This window comes from Episyrphus balteatus, chromosome 3, assembly GCF_945859705.1.
Source record: "Episyrphus balteatus chromosome 3, idEpiBalt1.1, whole genome shotgun sequence".
Lineage (NCBI taxonomy): Eukaryota > Metazoa > Arthropoda > Insecta > Diptera > Syrphidae > Episyrphus > Episyrphus balteatus.
The window spans coordinates 93,437,393-93,453,844 of NC_079136.1; the positions used below are offsets into that span (position 1 = coordinate 93,437,393).

General features: G+C 30.3%; 1 protein-coding gene, 1 long non-coding RNA gene and 1 other non-coding gene across 3 annotated transcripts; 1 reads left to right on the forward strand and 2 right to left on the reverse strand.

Moving 5' to 3' along the window:
* The first annotated feature begins 4,074 nt into the window (after positions 1 to 4,074).
* Positions 4,075 to 8,253, forward strand: LOC129915137 (uncharacterized). Its single transcript, XM_055994603.1, has 6 exons — positions 4,075 to 4,267; positions 4,320 to 4,658; positions 4,717 to 4,894; positions 4,948 to 5,144; positions 7,808 to 8,058; positions 8,122 to 8,253. The coding sequence occupies exons 1-6, from the start codon at positions 4,075 to 4,077 to the stop codon at positions 8,251 to 8,253; spliced, it is 1,290 nt and encodes a 429-aa protein (XP_055850578.1).
* Trnap-ugg (transfer RNA proline (anticodon UGG)) lies at positions 7,476 to 7,547 on the reverse strand. The gene has a single exon. It is a non-coding gene; the product is annotated as a tRNA-Pro (tRNA).
* An 801-nt stretch (positions 8,254 to 9,054) lies between the features above and the next one.
* Positions 9,055 to 10,166, reverse strand: LOC129917208 (uncharacterized). Its single transcript, XR_008772607.1, has 3 exons — positions 10,077 to 10,166; positions 9,716 to 10,009; positions 9,055 to 9,622 (listed from the first exon to the last, which is right to left on the reverse strand). It is a non-coding gene; the product is annotated as an uncharacterized LOC129917208 (long non-coding RNA).
* Between the last annotated feature and the right edge of the window lie 6,286 nt (positions 10,167 to 16,452).

Below are 16,452 nucleotides of genomic sequence, written 5' to 3' on the forward strand. Positions count from 1 at the left end.
TTTTTTTTAATTTCTATGTACAGAACAAGCCTATGCAATATGGTAAAACAATTACAAATAATTTTTTTTTCATATTTTCAAAAAAAAAATTCCAGGGTTACCTCTTGCAGAAAAAATTAAATGCACTACTGGGTCGCACGAACTTGCTCTTAGAGTTAAAGTTGCTTAAATTTTTGAGACTTTTATATAGAAATTTGGAAAAAAAATAAAATTCATTTTTTAAAAAAATAAAATAAAACCTAAAATCAAATTGCCCCACAAAACAAGTATGCAGTTTTGATTGATATATTAAGATGCATTTTTAGAAAAAAAATTTTCGAAATCGTTAGAGCCGTTTTTTAAAAAACTAATTTTTTATAAATAATTTTTTGGAAAAAAAGTTTAAAAATAAAATTGGTATGCCATTTTGTAGAAATCACTAATCAACATCTAAAAACAAAATTTCAAGAAAATTCAATGTCCCGTTTTTGAAAATTTGAATTTCAAAAAAAAAAAATTTCAAAAATTTTTTTCGAAATTTTATTTTTGGCTTATATTATAATTATATATGTAAATGCTTCTTCACAAAAAGTTTCGTTGAAATAAAATGAGCAGTTTCTGAGATAATCGGATTTGAAAGAAACGGTTCTACCGCAGGTACCGTTAATAATGATTTTCAAAAAAAAAAAAATTTTCATTAGAAGATAGACCTTAACTTAAAACCGACATATGAAGTTTTTAAACAAAATCGTTGGAGCCGTTTTTGAGATATTTCAATTTTACTAAAATCGGTATATGACAAGTACCGTTATTTTTGCTCCAAAAAAATTAATTCAAAAAACCCCTCTTGAGAGTCGCCAAATAACGCTACATACCCAGTTTGACATTAGTCGGTCCATCCATTTAGGCTGTAGCTCCTTATACAGACAGACTGACAGACTGACAGACTGACAGACTGACAGACTGACAGACTGACAGACTGACAGACTGACAGACTGACAGACTGACAGACTGACAGACTGACAGACTGACAGACTGACAGACTGACAGACTGACAGACTGACAGACTGACAGACTGACAGACTGACAGACTGACAGACTGACAGACTGACAGACTGACAGACTGACAGACTGACAGACTGACAGACTGACAGACTGACAGACTGACAGACTGACAGACTGACAGACTGACAGACTGACAGACTGACAGACTGACAGACTGACAGACTGACAGACTGACAGACTGACAGACTGACAGACTGACAGACTGACAGACTGACAGACTGACAGACTGACAGACTGACAGACTGACAGACTGACAGACTGACAGACTGACAGACTGACAGACTGACAGACTGACAGACTGACAGACTGACAGACTGACAGACTGACAGACTGACAGACTGACAGACTGACAGACTGACAGACTGACAGACTGACAGACTGACAGACTGACAGACTGACAGACTGACAGACTGACAGACTGACAGACTGACAGACTGACAGACTGACAGACTGACAGACTGACAGACTGACAGACTGACAGACTGACAGACTGACAGACTGACAGACTGACAGACTGACAGACTGACAGACAGACAGAAAGACGGACTTCCGGGACCCACTTTTTTGGCATTCTCTACCATCGTAATGTCATGGAAAAATATTATCTCAACTTTTTTTTTTGTACGAATGCATAACTTGATATATAGTACCTACATATATCGTAAGTACTTATCGAGTGAGAAATCAAAAGAAAGTTATTTTGGACCTCTATTTATAACTGAAAATAAAAAGTTTGTTGGAGTTCTGGATACTGAGTTATATGCATCCAAACATTTAATTTCTTACATTCGGAGGCAGATATCTACGGACCATAAAGTCTAGAAACTATAGTTTTGACCTTTTTATATGAAAAAATATTTTTTTTGACGAGAACAAAAAAACATGTGAATAAAAAACAAAAAAAGTACAACAATGTATGTTTTACGCATTTTGTATGGCTTAAAAGACTATTGAAAAAGCGATAATTACAGTAGTGGTCTGCAAAGAAATCCTATTTTGAATAGAACAATACTTTTGTAAAGGATGTTGGTATGCTGATTCCGAATAAAAAACTTTTGATTGAAAGTTTTGATTAAAAACTTGACATTTTTTTCATACTTTTTTCACTTTGTGTTTCGATGTAGTTCAGACTTAATAGTTTTATTTTTGTACAAGGTCAATCGAATCTAAAAGGGGTATTTCCTACAAAATACTTATATTTTTCAAAAATCTTAAAAAAATTGTTGGATACATGTTAGAATTTTTCTAAACTCAAATAAAGATTCAGGGAAGTCAAATCATTCATAATTTTAAAAAATATTTGAAGGATAAAAAGAAAAGATAAATTTTGCAGACCAGTCTTCGCCCCAGAATTTTTTTGTTCCATACGCCGTTGGCACTTTTTCGAGAAAAACGCATTTAAAGGTTTGCGCGCTTGGAACTCCGAAACTTTTCTATAGGAGTTTTTTTTTTTAATTTTTTAAACTAAAGTTTGTCTTATAATAAGTTCACCTACCAATTTTCAAAGCGTTTTGCCAAACCGTTAACAAGCTACCTACGTTCATTAACGTAAAAGTCAACTTTTTGTTTCTTGTTTCCCACCTCCTACATTTTTTTAATGATTTTTCATGCGTCTACACAAAACATTCTCAACTCTTTCAAATATGCAACTGTAATGGAGGACCTCCATTACCTTCATTAGAGATAGCAACAACCAATACTAATATTTTGTTTGCGATCATTGTCCCACATCCATATAGCATTTTCTCTATTTTTCGACGCCTTGGTATGCACGTGTAACATAACAAATAACAATTCTTAACAAAAAATTGTCAAAAATTATTTGGAAAAGTTGTCCAAAACGCCAAAAAGTGGTTTATGGCACAAAACAACTCTAGAAAATGTTGATTTTGATGTATATGGAACAAAATCGGTGTCCGATCTCCGGCATCGGAAAGACAGCGCAAATCTGATCACAGATTTAGAAAGAGCTGGATTTAATGAAATAACATAATTTTTGATATTTTTTACAAGTTCGGCCACATCCACAACTTATTGAATAGCTGACTTGCAGATACTTAAATGACATCTTAAAAACTATTTCATGCATAACAAAAGAGCCTGAATGAAATCATGAAATCAAATAAACGATGCCTCTCGGGCTATAAGTAGGTATAATAACATTTAGGGCTAGTGTGAGAAAAAGTGATCCTTGCAGGACGATCGTTAACTCTATAGTTTTGCTAGCGAGGTTTCATTGGTAACTCGTTCCTTAGCTCATTTTATGTTGTAAAAAACAACAAATGGTTGCTTTTATTTATTATAAGAAGTCCTTTTTTCTTGAAAGGTCAAACATTTCTTTGTAAACGAATACTTTCACAATGTTTACCAAAACTCAATAACTCAATTTTTCGTAAAAACATTTTGACATTTTTAATTCTATTCTGAATTTGAAATGGAAGTTCTTTCCCTGCAAATATTCCTCTATATATTTGTTTTTATATAATCAGTAAATTTATAAAATTTGAAAAAAAAATTACGTTTAATATATCACTGAACTGTTGCGCTCAAATTCACAAATCTTAGAAAAAGTCCTATGCTATCTGCTACACATTTACACTCATTCACGCTGTATCATCTATAAAATTAGCATAACATCAGTAATCTTAAAAGAAAAATGTCCCATTATCAATGATGGTCTTATCCGACTACAGACGATTATGACCATAATAACATGGCGTAAGGCTGTGATTATCTGTTTAAGATATTTTGTCCTTACTGCTGTCATATCATTATCGTATAAATTAACATACCAAATTGATGTGATTACACAAAAAAAAAACATTTGTTCGTTCATATTTCGTTGCTATTCAAGGGTAAATTTGTGTTGAGAAAAAAATACATACATTTATGTGGAAGAAAACACAAATTGAATCCTTGACTACAGAGTTGTTTGTTTGTTGAAACAAATTGATACCATTCATGGGAAAGTCAAAAGAATTTTATATTCAAATAGTTATTAATATGCATAAAGAAAACTAGTGATAAATAATGAATTTTGATAATATTTATTTGCCATGTTCATTAGACATCAATGTCTACAAAGCTTACTTTAATTTGGAAAATCAAAAATTTAGAAATCCTACAGCTTTGAAGCCTAAACAACAAGAAATTGAAAACAAATCCATTGAAATAAAAACACTTCGTTTACTAGCCTTGGATAAGATTATTGACAATTGGATTGGTAAGAGCTTGAGTACCTTCATAGGAAGAGCTGAAATTTTTAACTATTTTAGAAATGCCAATTTTTAACGAAATAACAAAACAAGTTGACAGAAATTATGTCGTGGATAACCTGGCTCTAAATATACCTATAAAAATATCTAGCCTTCACATCAAAGATGATTTTTTTTGGCGGAAATCCTATCAGCATCGATGGAATACTTTGCCAATTGATGTAGAAAACCGGAGTTGGATCAGCATTTATATGGAGAAACATTTGCAGGAATATTTAGAAAACACTGAAGTTTGTGATTACGATCAGGAAAGTGTACAAACGGTCTTAGATATTTGCGCTCCTTATATAAATCGGCTACAAATTGATTTTCTTCAACCTTCCATGGGTGAAAGAAATGGTAAGCGTTTTTGTACTTTTCTGAATATGTAGGTAATATATTTCTTTTTTTTTTTCAGATCATATTCCACTTGATATTATTCTGAGTAGCCTTCCAGATTTAAAATCTCTTAGAGTAACTTATTGTACGAAAACTATTGGGACTAATTTTTACCTAGGTTGTTCATCATTTTCACGACGAGATATAACCAATTTCGCCTTAGGAATAAGCAATTCTTATGAACTTAGAGAGTTTTGGTATGATATGCATTTAATTCTTAAAAAATTAATAAAATAAACAAAGTTCTTAGGCTTCATAGTGTAAAGCTTGAACCGTATCAACTTGCATATATTTCAAAATCTCTGGACAGAGGATGCCAGCATTTGATAAAATTAGCAATAACGCATTGTGCTATGCATGATGATGGATTGCAACAATTTTTAGATGGTTGTACAGTGGAATCGTTTCCAAACTTGAAGACATTAGATTTGACTAATAATTTGATTTGTAAGTATATATACATACGTAAGTGTAATGCCCACAAAAAATTTCGAGAAAATAAACTGCACAAAAATAAACTCAAGTTGCACGTGCCTTAAGGGTAAAAATTTCTTTAATCTTTGTATGTAAAAAAAAATTCAATTTAATAAGAAATGTAAGAATATATACAAAAATGTATGGTATAGCAAATTTCGAAACTTTTCAAAAGAACTGGAATAAATAGTTATTTTCTAATTTGTTTATTTGTAACTTTCTTAGTATCGATCATTTCAAGAATTTTGCCGAGAATATTGAGCGATAAATATCGAGAAATTTGGCAAAAAATAATAGTCTAAGATATGTGATATGGTTGCCGTCCAATATTCCGACACAGCTATTTTAAATAACTGATTGAAAAAATAAATTTTTCGAAATTTTGCGTTTGAAAATTTATTTTCAAAAATTATGCAATGAAAGTCCTTTATTTCTAAATTACTCGTAAACTATAGACTAAGTTTTAAGTTCTCTTAAAAGCTATCACATATTACTGTAGGCAATACCGTTAATATTTGTTTTTCTATTTTAGGACTTAAGTAGAAGGACCCTCTTATCGATACAATTTTTTCTTGTCTCAAAACCATCTTCACATAATTTTCCCAAAGGCCTTTTTTGTAGAGTGTTCGATTTCCTTCAAGACTATGTGAAGAAATTTGCGAATAAGTCGATTGATAAAAAAATGATTTTTTTAATATGAGATTGATTGATGAAAAACTGCGAGCTCATATTTGGTGAGTACGTTCTAGAGGTATCTAGCAATCCATTTTTTGGAGTATAAAACCAAAACAAAAAGGTATTTTTTTTAAACCAATTTAATGTACATACGATTTCTTAACATTAAACTGCAATTTGGATGCACAGTCAAATCAATACTGAGCTAGCATTTGATTTCTGATGATTTATGTCTCTAGAGTCTAGACAATAAGACGTACATCAAAACAATTCTCAAAAAATTGTTTTCGTAAATTGCATTGGGCACGTTCAGGAAATATTAGGGACTAGATATTTAGACAAGGTCATTTTCTGAACGGAAATTTGAGTAAATTCCCTAAATTAGTTTGGATATGATATTATTGTCAAATTTCGAAATCTACTTAACAATTTATAGATCGCATGAGGCAGACACCAAATTTCACTTCATTTTAATAAATAAATAACATTAATTATAACCGATAATGCACATTCTACTAGTTTTTCACACAAATAAATTTAATTCTGTTAACGAAATTCTATAATTAAAAACAATCAGCTGCCGTTGACAAAAAGACTTTCCTAAATGTTTAGGGAAAAATTTCTTGCCTTACTTTCCAGTTAGCTTTCCAATAAAATTACATAAATTGGAAGGATTTTTTTTTACAGTTGACCAATCAGAGACCGAGAAATTACCTAAATATTTAGCCCCTAACGTTTCTGAACCTGCCCATTGAAAATTTGAAGTAAATGCTAAAATTTGGTGCTTAAGTCAAAACAACACGTGAACTTGTTGATTTTGATGGATATACGACAAACCTATTCTGAATATCTCAGCAACAAAAAAAAGATAGAAGAAAACGGATTGCATATTTGAAAAGAGCACCCTCGAAAACATAAAACTGCATACCCAGTTATAAAAATGCAATTTGGCGTATACGGTACTCGACTCCAATACTAGGACAACGCTTTGTTTTAATCCTCTGTCGGCACACGGGTGCGAATATGGCAGGACAAAAATAAAAAGTGGTCACAAAAAAGTGTCTTTATAAGGGTGAAAATAAATTTTTTTGGAATTGTGAATACAATATATTCGAATTCCTCGGAAAATTCTACAGCAATTTCATATAGGATTCTCTATAAAATAGTGAGATCGAAAAAAGCTCTAGCGACATGAAATAGTATAAACCAAATTCGCAAAAAAGAGATGTGCCTACAGAGGGTTAAACGCTGATGAAAATAACTCTCGATCTCGTGCTTCGAAGGTGTTGTTACCACTTCAACATTATGATGGGTGCAAATTTAGTTGATCAATGCGTTCAAAATTCGTTCCAAATCAACATACTGAACCGTTAAACTCTTTTACATTATTCAAACTGATGTTTGAATGGTTAAACTATTCATTATGTCGACTTGGAACGTATATAGAACTTGTTGATCTACCTAGTGTGCACCCAGCTTTATGATCACAAACGTTTTCTATTTACATATTGGATCCTAATGATATCTAATTTATGTCGAACTAAATAAATAATTTTTATGTCAAGTTGAACTTAACCAAATCATATAAAAAAAATAAAATTATTAAATTAATTTCTTGCAAAATATAACGGGCTCAACCGGGATTTGAACCCGGGACCTCTCGCACCCAAAGCGAGAATCATACCCCTAGACCATTGAGCCGCTTGTCTAAGCCAGTCATTTTAATGATTTTATTTACATAAAAAAAAAACAATACTCATACGCCACAGTGAACTAAATAAATTGCCGACGAATAATGAATGCAAATTTACTGAAATTTAAGTTGAGAAAAAAATTAATGATTAAAAATCAATTCTGCAGAGACTTTTATGGTTTTAAAAAATGCATTGTTAATTCATTTTTATAAAATTTCAGTATTTTTTTTTATTTTGCTAAGTAATGATTTTTCTTATTCCATCTAGCCCCAGAAGGAGCATATGTATTAAGCCAAGCACTTCAAGGCAGGCATTTGGAGAAATTATTTCTCAGATTAAATCCAATAGAAAGTGATGGAGCAGCTGCTATATTGTCTGTAGTTCAACATCTACCCCTTAAAATATTGGATATTAGTGGATGTTCTATGACTAATACAATAACAAAGCTATTGATGCAGTTTATTGTTCAAAATGAAACTATTCTAAATTTAGATGTTTCAAATAACTTTTTAGAAGAAGTAATGAGATAAATTTAAATTTATTAATACAGAATTAACTTAAAATTTTATTTATTTTTCCAGAGCTTTGGTACAAAAATTTGTAAAATAATTGGATTCAATAAAGTATTATGTCAATTGGATCTTCGAAATACTGGTGTTACACAAGATACTAAAAATAAAATAATTGAAGTATTAAAGCTTAATAAACATTAATTATAAATTAAAAACATTTTTGTTTCCTTTTTTAAAAATGAAAACCACCACACCTTAAAAAAAAAAACAAATTTCATCAAAGTCATGTCGACTAAACAGAGTAATCCCACCATAATCCGTAGTAAATTTGCTTCTTAATGCCTAGATATTTATTTATCTTTGAGATACACACACCTTTTATTTTGGATTTTTTTTCCTACATTTTTTTCTACAAGCCATTCTATGATATTGGTTTTTCTTGCTTAATACTGAAAGCCATTCAAGAAAAGGTGATGAAAGGTGCAAAAAAAAGCAAAAGTTGGTTGCCTTTGTTAAAAGTCCATGGGATGCCACTTAACGTTTGAAGAGCTAAAAATGATGAGGGAGGATTTGCTAATGCTATTCAAGAAATGGCAAAATATTATTTTATTGAGTCATTCCACAGGATTCAACGATGAGGTTTACGAAAAAGGTGCTAAAGAAGCAAATTGGTTGCTGGGCGAAATTGTTTGAGGGAGAGTATACTTTTACTTAATATTGAATATGGAGATGAGATGGTTTGGCGAATATTAGAGAGAATTGAATATTATTGAAATCATAAAATTAACAGTTTTGTGAAGTTAAATTTTTACTTTGAGTTCTTTATGTAAAGTGATTAAAATAATACAGCTCATATAAAGAGGTTTAAAAATAGAAATAACTTTACAGTATCGATTTGTGTCTAAAGATATTTTTCAAACTCGTCATATTGATTTTATTTGTTTGTTATTTCAAAACAATTTTAAGATCTTTCAAAATGTTCCGCTCAATATAAAAAAAAAAAAAAAAATTCACGCGACCACTCTCCTTCCTTCACAACTTCAAAGTTACACAAACACCGAATGCAGCAAACCCTCAATATCTGAATATTTATAAACTCAAGTTGATTTAAATATTCCAGCCATTTGTGGTCTTCGTACTTGTTTCAAATGTTGGATATTTCTATCCACATTGCAAAGAAGAGAGAGGGATTTTCAATTTAATAAAGAAAAACTCAACCGATGTCCTCCTGTGTTTTTATTCATTTTGTTCTTTTTTTCAATTTCGGTTCTTTTGTAGTCAAAAAAATCGAAATCTGCCTGACAGAGGAAGACAGTTTATCCGAAACGTTTTCGACGGCTCTTCTATATTCATTTCCATTGTGCTTATTATTATCTGGCTGTCGCTGTAAGTAAGTAAATACCTTCACTTCCACAAAAACCGAACGAAACTCGCTCATTGTCGCATTCAATTTACTTTTATTTTATTGGAATTTTCCGGACAGGAAAATGGTCAATTTCATTTTCTATTTTATTTTGGCAGGCAACCCTCATTCCCCTCCCATGAGATTACAACAACATTTTTGTATATACTAAAAAAGGAAAAACAGACATAAATCAAACTAAATTGGAAAAATTCATGCAACAAAAAAAAAAAAAAGAAATAAAATCTAACAGGATGCTACCTAAATCATGAAGTTCTGAATATCTTCCAATTCAGCAAATCACTTTTTTGAGAAAGTTTTATTTAATTTTTAATTGCGGAAGGACATTTTGTGGTAATGTCGGATTGCTTAGACGATTCAAAGAGTAATTAAATCCTTTTATTGTTGTTCAGCTACGAAGTTGAAACAATGTTGGAAATCAGTTTAAGTATTATGTAGGTACTTGGTGTGGTCAGGGTCAGGGATGGGCTCTTGTTGGGGACAAATCACCATTTTTGTATATGGGCATCAATTTTAAAAGCTTAACAAAAATTACTTACCGAAGTTGATTGTACCTACAATTGTAGGTATCATTTTTAAATTTCATTATATGTACACATACATAAGTGGTTTTTGATGAATTTTCTTTCCGTTTGGATGACTTCTCTGGTTTCCCGTTTATGTTAATTGAGTCTTCGTTCTTCCGCTGATGATTATTAAATTTATTTATGTACATACTAAAATTTTGTTAAAAATGAAAATTGTTTTCACAAAAAATATTTTATTTTTTTTATAAGAAAACACAAATTGATTTAAAAAGCGAGGTTTTTTCATTATTTTACTACAGTAACGAAAGACTTCACTCGCAGGTAGGATTCTTAAAGAAAAATCGAATTTGAGAATATGAAGATGGAGAATGCCTTAATACGTGGATCCTGTAATTCTGTGGGTGTTTCTCGAACTACAGGCTTAACTATTGTAGCAATTTGTTTGAATCTTGGTATGTAAGCTTGGTATAAGAAGAGAAGGTATGATCATTAGAGTCGCCATTTTACAAAATGGAGTAATAAGTTTTTGACGTTTAATTTGCCAAAGTCAAAAGCAACAACAATTTCCAAGAAAAATTTGTTAACAACAACAATTTCAATGGGACAGCCGTCAGAAACTTAACTTAGGAAACCATCTTTTTTTCTTTCATCTGACAGTTCTCGATACAGACTTTCAATTTATTTTTATACGAAAAAAAAAATGTTATTTGAGTTATTTTAGAAAAATAAAAATGCAGTTTTATTGCAATCGCTTTGAATATTACGCCTGCAAAGTTTAATCAAAATCGTTTGAGACGTTTTCGAGTTATTTGGTATAAATTGAAAAATTTGTATGGGAGATATAAAAAAACAAAAAAAAAAAAAACAACTTTTCGAATTCCATAAAAATCATCTGTACCAAATTTGGAGAAAATCCATCCACCCGTTTAGGCTGTGGAAATGTGTACAGATGGACGTACAGGCGCACAGACGCACGGACGGAATTGCGAGATCCACTTTTTTGGAATTCTATATCATCGTAATGTTGGTTTTGATTAAAACCTCAATTTTTTTTTCGACACAAAACCAATACTTGCCCTCTATAGAGCAAGTAAAAAATACGAGAACTGTGACATACATACGTATGTATGTATAAGATCCTACTTTTTAAATAAAAATAATATTTTTTAACTGTTATTTACGGTACTTCACTTAGATTTCTCAATTCTCACTATCTCGTTAACCATTCAACTGGTTTAAACTAACATTTTTGAACAAAAACGTAAGGAAGTCCTTAATTGAAAAATTTCAAAAATATCAATTTTCGATTTTTTTTTAATTTCAAGACTTCTTTTTTTAAAAATACATTTTCTTCAAAGCAGATTAATGGATTTTCTTGAAATGTTTTTTTAAATATGTGGACTAATATTTTTTTCAAAACGGCATAACAAATCATAAAAAAATGCTAGGTCAAAGGGTTTTTTTTTCGAAGCGACAATAAAATCTGTAAATGGTCTCAAAAAGGTATAAACGTTCAATTTGTCATCAAAACAAAAAATTAAATGCTTTCTGTCTCAAATGCAAATTTCATTAGAGTGGCCTATCAATTATGTTCTCACTAAAAAAAAAACACTCTTTTAACCATAATATTATTATACACTTTAGATTCTTATTTACAAACTCAAAATTAACATAACTACTGAATATGAATAGGGTACCACTTTATTACTTTTTTTTTTTTAAATATACCCACATTTTCTCTACACTTAAAAAAACACCCTTTCACATGGAAATAATTTATAGACTTATTTTATTCGTTATTCCCATGGCAAAGACAAGATTTTTAATAAATTTCGTAAGGGTACCTTTTATACCATTGATTTTATGGGACTTATTGCTGATATTCTGTACTTCCCCAAAAAACACCCTTTCACCTGAAACATTTAAATAGACTAGATTCTTGGTTTCTGTTATAGATGAAACAATTTTCCTTTGTGTAACATTTGTGTCCTAGTTTTTGTGGTACTAATTCCGAATTTCATAATTTCTTAAATTTCTGTAGATTATTAGTTCTCATAACAACATTTTCATCAAGCTTAAAAAATTTACAGAAATTCCACCCAATTTATTTATAGACTTTTTTGTTACTCTTGGTTCTTATACCAAAAGCTAACTTTTTGCCAAGTTTCATGAGGGTAACATTTTTTTAAATGCCTATTTTACATGTACAGTAAAAAAATAAAACTTTTAAACAGGTTGAAGAAAGAACAAAATTATTTCTCTATCTGCTGATGTGATTTCTTATCTTTGACATTTTTACAAGGATACGAATTTAAAATTGTTGTTTGAGTAGATTCTGCTTTGGTTTTCTCCTACATTTTGCTTACTTTATGAACAAAATTTGTAGGTATAATTTTTTTTATGTTAATCGATTGAATTGTTGAAGCAATATTTCTTTTGGCTTTACGACGCGATTTAAAATTATCATAAAATTTTATGATTTATCAATTTTATTTGACAAAATTATGACCATCAGAAGATAGAACTGAGGAATGGGATAAAAGTAACAAAAAAAAAATACCAAATGATTTTATTGCTCTATGCAAATTCAAACGGAATAATATTTCTTTACGTTGGGCTCATAAATGTCTACGATATTTGAATAAAAACAATTCCCACATCGTTCGATTGGATGTTTATACATTTTTTTGGAGGCAGTATAAAAACAAACGACAGAATTCTCCCTTTTTTCAATGTCGTCACACATGTGGGAATTGATTTTTTATTCTCATTTAGCGCGAGGATACACGGTGGCGTATGTGTATTTTTTTTATTACTTTTATGTGTAATTTTACGGTGCTTTTATTTGTGTGTAGGTATATTTAGAAGGGGTGAAAGTTGAAAACATTTTTTGTTTTTATTTTAACTTTGACTTCATATAACGATAAGTATTATTTTGGATTTGAAAGGGACAATTAACCTAGATTTGTATATATCCTTTTCCATATCCATGTTATGACCAGAATTAAATGAAACAAATCAAAGTAGTTTATGATTCATAAGAAAAGAATTTATTGATCTAAGAATTATTTAAGGAATAAAAGCTGGTAAGTTTTAAAGATGTAAAAGATGGACTAAGGAAAGTCGGAATGATATCCGAAGCAGCGATTTGTATATAAAAAGTCTTCTGAATTCATTACAATTTAATTTAATAAATTTAAATTAGTAAATAAAACAGATTCCTATTAGCCATAGGCTAAAAGCGTTTTCACGTTCCAATACCCACACACATTGAATCTATAAAAGTCCTGCTCTTTGCGAAACAATTGCTGTGTAAATATTTTTAAAACATCTAATATTACAAACAAAATTTTACTTTGAATGATATTCATTCTTAAAAACAAGGGATGCCCCACAGTTAATAACGTAAAAATACCTACAGAGCACAATATTCTATTGTGATGGGTAGGTACATTGTGGAATGATTGTTTGGTTTTAATTCGAAGAAGATACACATAATGAAAATCATACACCGTTAATAATACATAAATTACCACAAGAAAATAAAATAAACTCTTCATTATCCTTGTTTGCCACAGAGGAACATCATCGCAGAACCCAATCCCATGACTCCTTCAGGCAATAAATGTGAATAAAGAAAAATAAAATGTATATAATTCAGAGTTATTGCGCTAACATTAATTTTTTTACCATTATGTAAGAGGGACGTTTTGAATGATAGAAACACTAACTTTTTGTTGTGTTGATTTATTTTTAATATTTAAAATATTTTTAGGAAAGGGAATTTCGTCAAACTCTCAAAAATGAAATTAAGGACTAAATTAACTATATAAATAAGAGTGTTGGCCCAAAAAGTATGCAAATTTCATATGATTTTTCATTTAAATAAAACAACTAATGCAAAAACTCCCATTTAAAAAAAATTATGAAAAAATGTGTTTAATAATTAAATCTAAGTTTTATAAAAAAAATCTTTAAAAAATCCATAACATAAAATGAAATAAAATCTTAAATAAAAGAGACAGAGATAACTGAGGAACCATTTTTTTTAAACTTTCTCTATTTTAGTTGAGAGAATCTTTGGTTCAACGGTCGGAAAGAATACCCTGCACGAAAACACTTCCCACAAGGGCTCAGGCTAATCGACTTAGAAGTGGGGGGACATCATCATCTCAAGTAAGTACTTGATTTCCACACCTCAATATACACAAGGGATCATGGGGGACTTCAGATTATCAAACCATCAATCAAATTGATCACGTCGCGATTGACGCCTGACATTCTTCCAATATCCTGGATGTCCGAATGTTCCATGGATCCAATCTTGACTCGGATTACTACCTTCTTGATTTAGGTAGTCCACGCTTGTATATGGGAATAATAAAATTTTCAAATAAACGTTAGGCCACCCCCTAGTTTGGTTCCACATCCTTTTGGTATCATACTGTTCAATTTTTAGCCTCCTATCTTTTATAGAAGGGGGTGCTGATCGATATTGAAAAATTGTTTTTTTTTTTTTGAAAAAAGTAAAAAAAATTAATTTTTAATTTTTTTTTTTAAGTTAAAAATTGCTTGAAAGGTGTGGTTGTTGTACTTATTCTGAAAAAATATCGATAATTTTTGGGGCCACTTCCAAGTAAATTTCTTCAACAGGTGCTGATTTTTTATTTGCACATTTTGCTTACTATTATTATTATTTATTTATTATTGCTCACTTTATTTTTGAAAAAAAAAAATATTTTATATGACCATATGTTTTATAAAGACAAGTAAAACTTAAATCAAATATTTGATTTAAAAAAAAAAAAAAGAAGTTGTCTGTAAAGCCGATTTACGGACGATGATTTTACGTGATAACGTCGTCAGAAAACAGGTTGTGTGCTTTTGTTTAAAATGAGTCAATTGAAGCGTTTTCTTATTTCAAACAATCATAATTTACAAGAAAAAGCTAAAAAAAAATACCTTTTTTATTTTCTCATTATATGTATTAATTTTTTTATTTTAAAAGCTTACAAAAAAATTATGCGATTTAAGAGCCAAGTACTTCTTCTTAAGAATAAAACCATTTTTAAATTTTAACAATGCGCAAAAAGTTTAAAAATAATTTATGGAAAACAATAATTTTCATCAAAAAAAGGAAAAAAAAACATGAATTTTTATCTTCTCACGTCATTAATTCCATTTTTTTTTTCCCTAACAACCTATACAAAGTTTTATACCACGCTATTTTATCAATTTTGTTCAATGAAAACCTAAAAAAAAAATGATACTATGTGAAAGCTTATTGTTTCACCTTTCATATGACGCTTCAATCATATTCCTGAGATGCTTACAAGAGGAGTAAGAGTTTTTTAAAGTCAACCATGTCGAAATTCCAGACTGAGATTACGGTACATCCCACACTGGTGGCTGTTCATGATTAACAGATCTCCACTGGTGTTTTGAGGTTTTTCGCAAGTTTTTTGATCTAACATTTGTGTAGCTTGTAGTTAGTGTACCGTTATGTGTGATATACCAAATGAAAAGTAATTGTATCAGGATGCTCATAAAAGTGTAATCAAATTTCTATCTACTCTAGATCAAAATTTATAACCTGTTGAATTTGAAAATTTTATTTTACCGTTATCTCAAAATTGTGTTTACAAAAATGATTGAAATTTTGTACACATATATCCTGGTTATGATCTATCATTGCTCTGTATACTTTATTTCTCTAACTGTTGAAGAAAAAAAGATACAAATCAAAAACGATGAAAATCGGTTAAAAACTTAAAAAAAAACAGTTTTTTAAAAACTTGTTTCTTCCGTTATTCAGTCAAAAGTCAATCAATCACTTCAATTTTTTGCACATGTATGCATATACCCAAGCCCTATAAGTTTCAAAAAAAAGCAAAAAATCAAAAACTACCCAAAAATACCCCTAAAAAACAAGGTGTTTTTCAAAAATTCATATTTCGAAACGCAGAGTGTTGGAAAAAAATCCGTATCAGACGCCTAATTTTTTTTTCCCTCATATTTCACCTGGAATCTTTAGAATTGTCGAAAAAATTTCCTTTACCCAAAATCATCATTTTGTCATAGCCCCAACACGTGTACAACGTGCAAACAAAACGTTATAGCTTAGTTTCAAAATTTTTTAGAATTTTTTTCTTAAATGCAGTTATTCTTCAATTAGTCTCATCTATCTATAGCAAAAAAAAAAAAATCAATTCTCTACAACTTCGCGTTTAGATTTTAGCCTAAATTTCATCTTTCCGTTTTACCCCTGTTTACTCTATTAATTGAGAGAATGGACCACACTTTTGTTGATGCTAAACCTCGGATGCGGATATACATGGCACCGTAAAAAAGACCGGGTATTGTAGGAAAGTTTAATGTCAAAAGATTCCAAGCGCAGAATGCTGCCAGAACCGCGTCTCTCGTAATCTCTCAGAGGGCCCACCACCAGGT

What these genes read in the sequence shown, in the direction of transcription:
- LOC129915137 (XM_055994603.1), top strand. Translation starts at nt 4,075, where the DNA reads ATGAATTTTGATAATATTTATTTGCCATGTTCATTAGACATCAATGTC. An exon ending in TTCCATGGGTGAAAGAAATG is followed by an intron (nt 4,659 to 4,716) that starts GTAAGCGTTTTT and finishes TTTTTTTTTCAG; the next exon opens with ATCATATTCCACTTGATATT. An exon ending in CAAATAACTTTTTAGAAGAA is followed by an intron (nt 8,059 to 8,121) that starts GTAATGAGATAA and finishes TTATTTTTCCAG; the next exon opens with AGCTTTGGTACAAAAATTTG.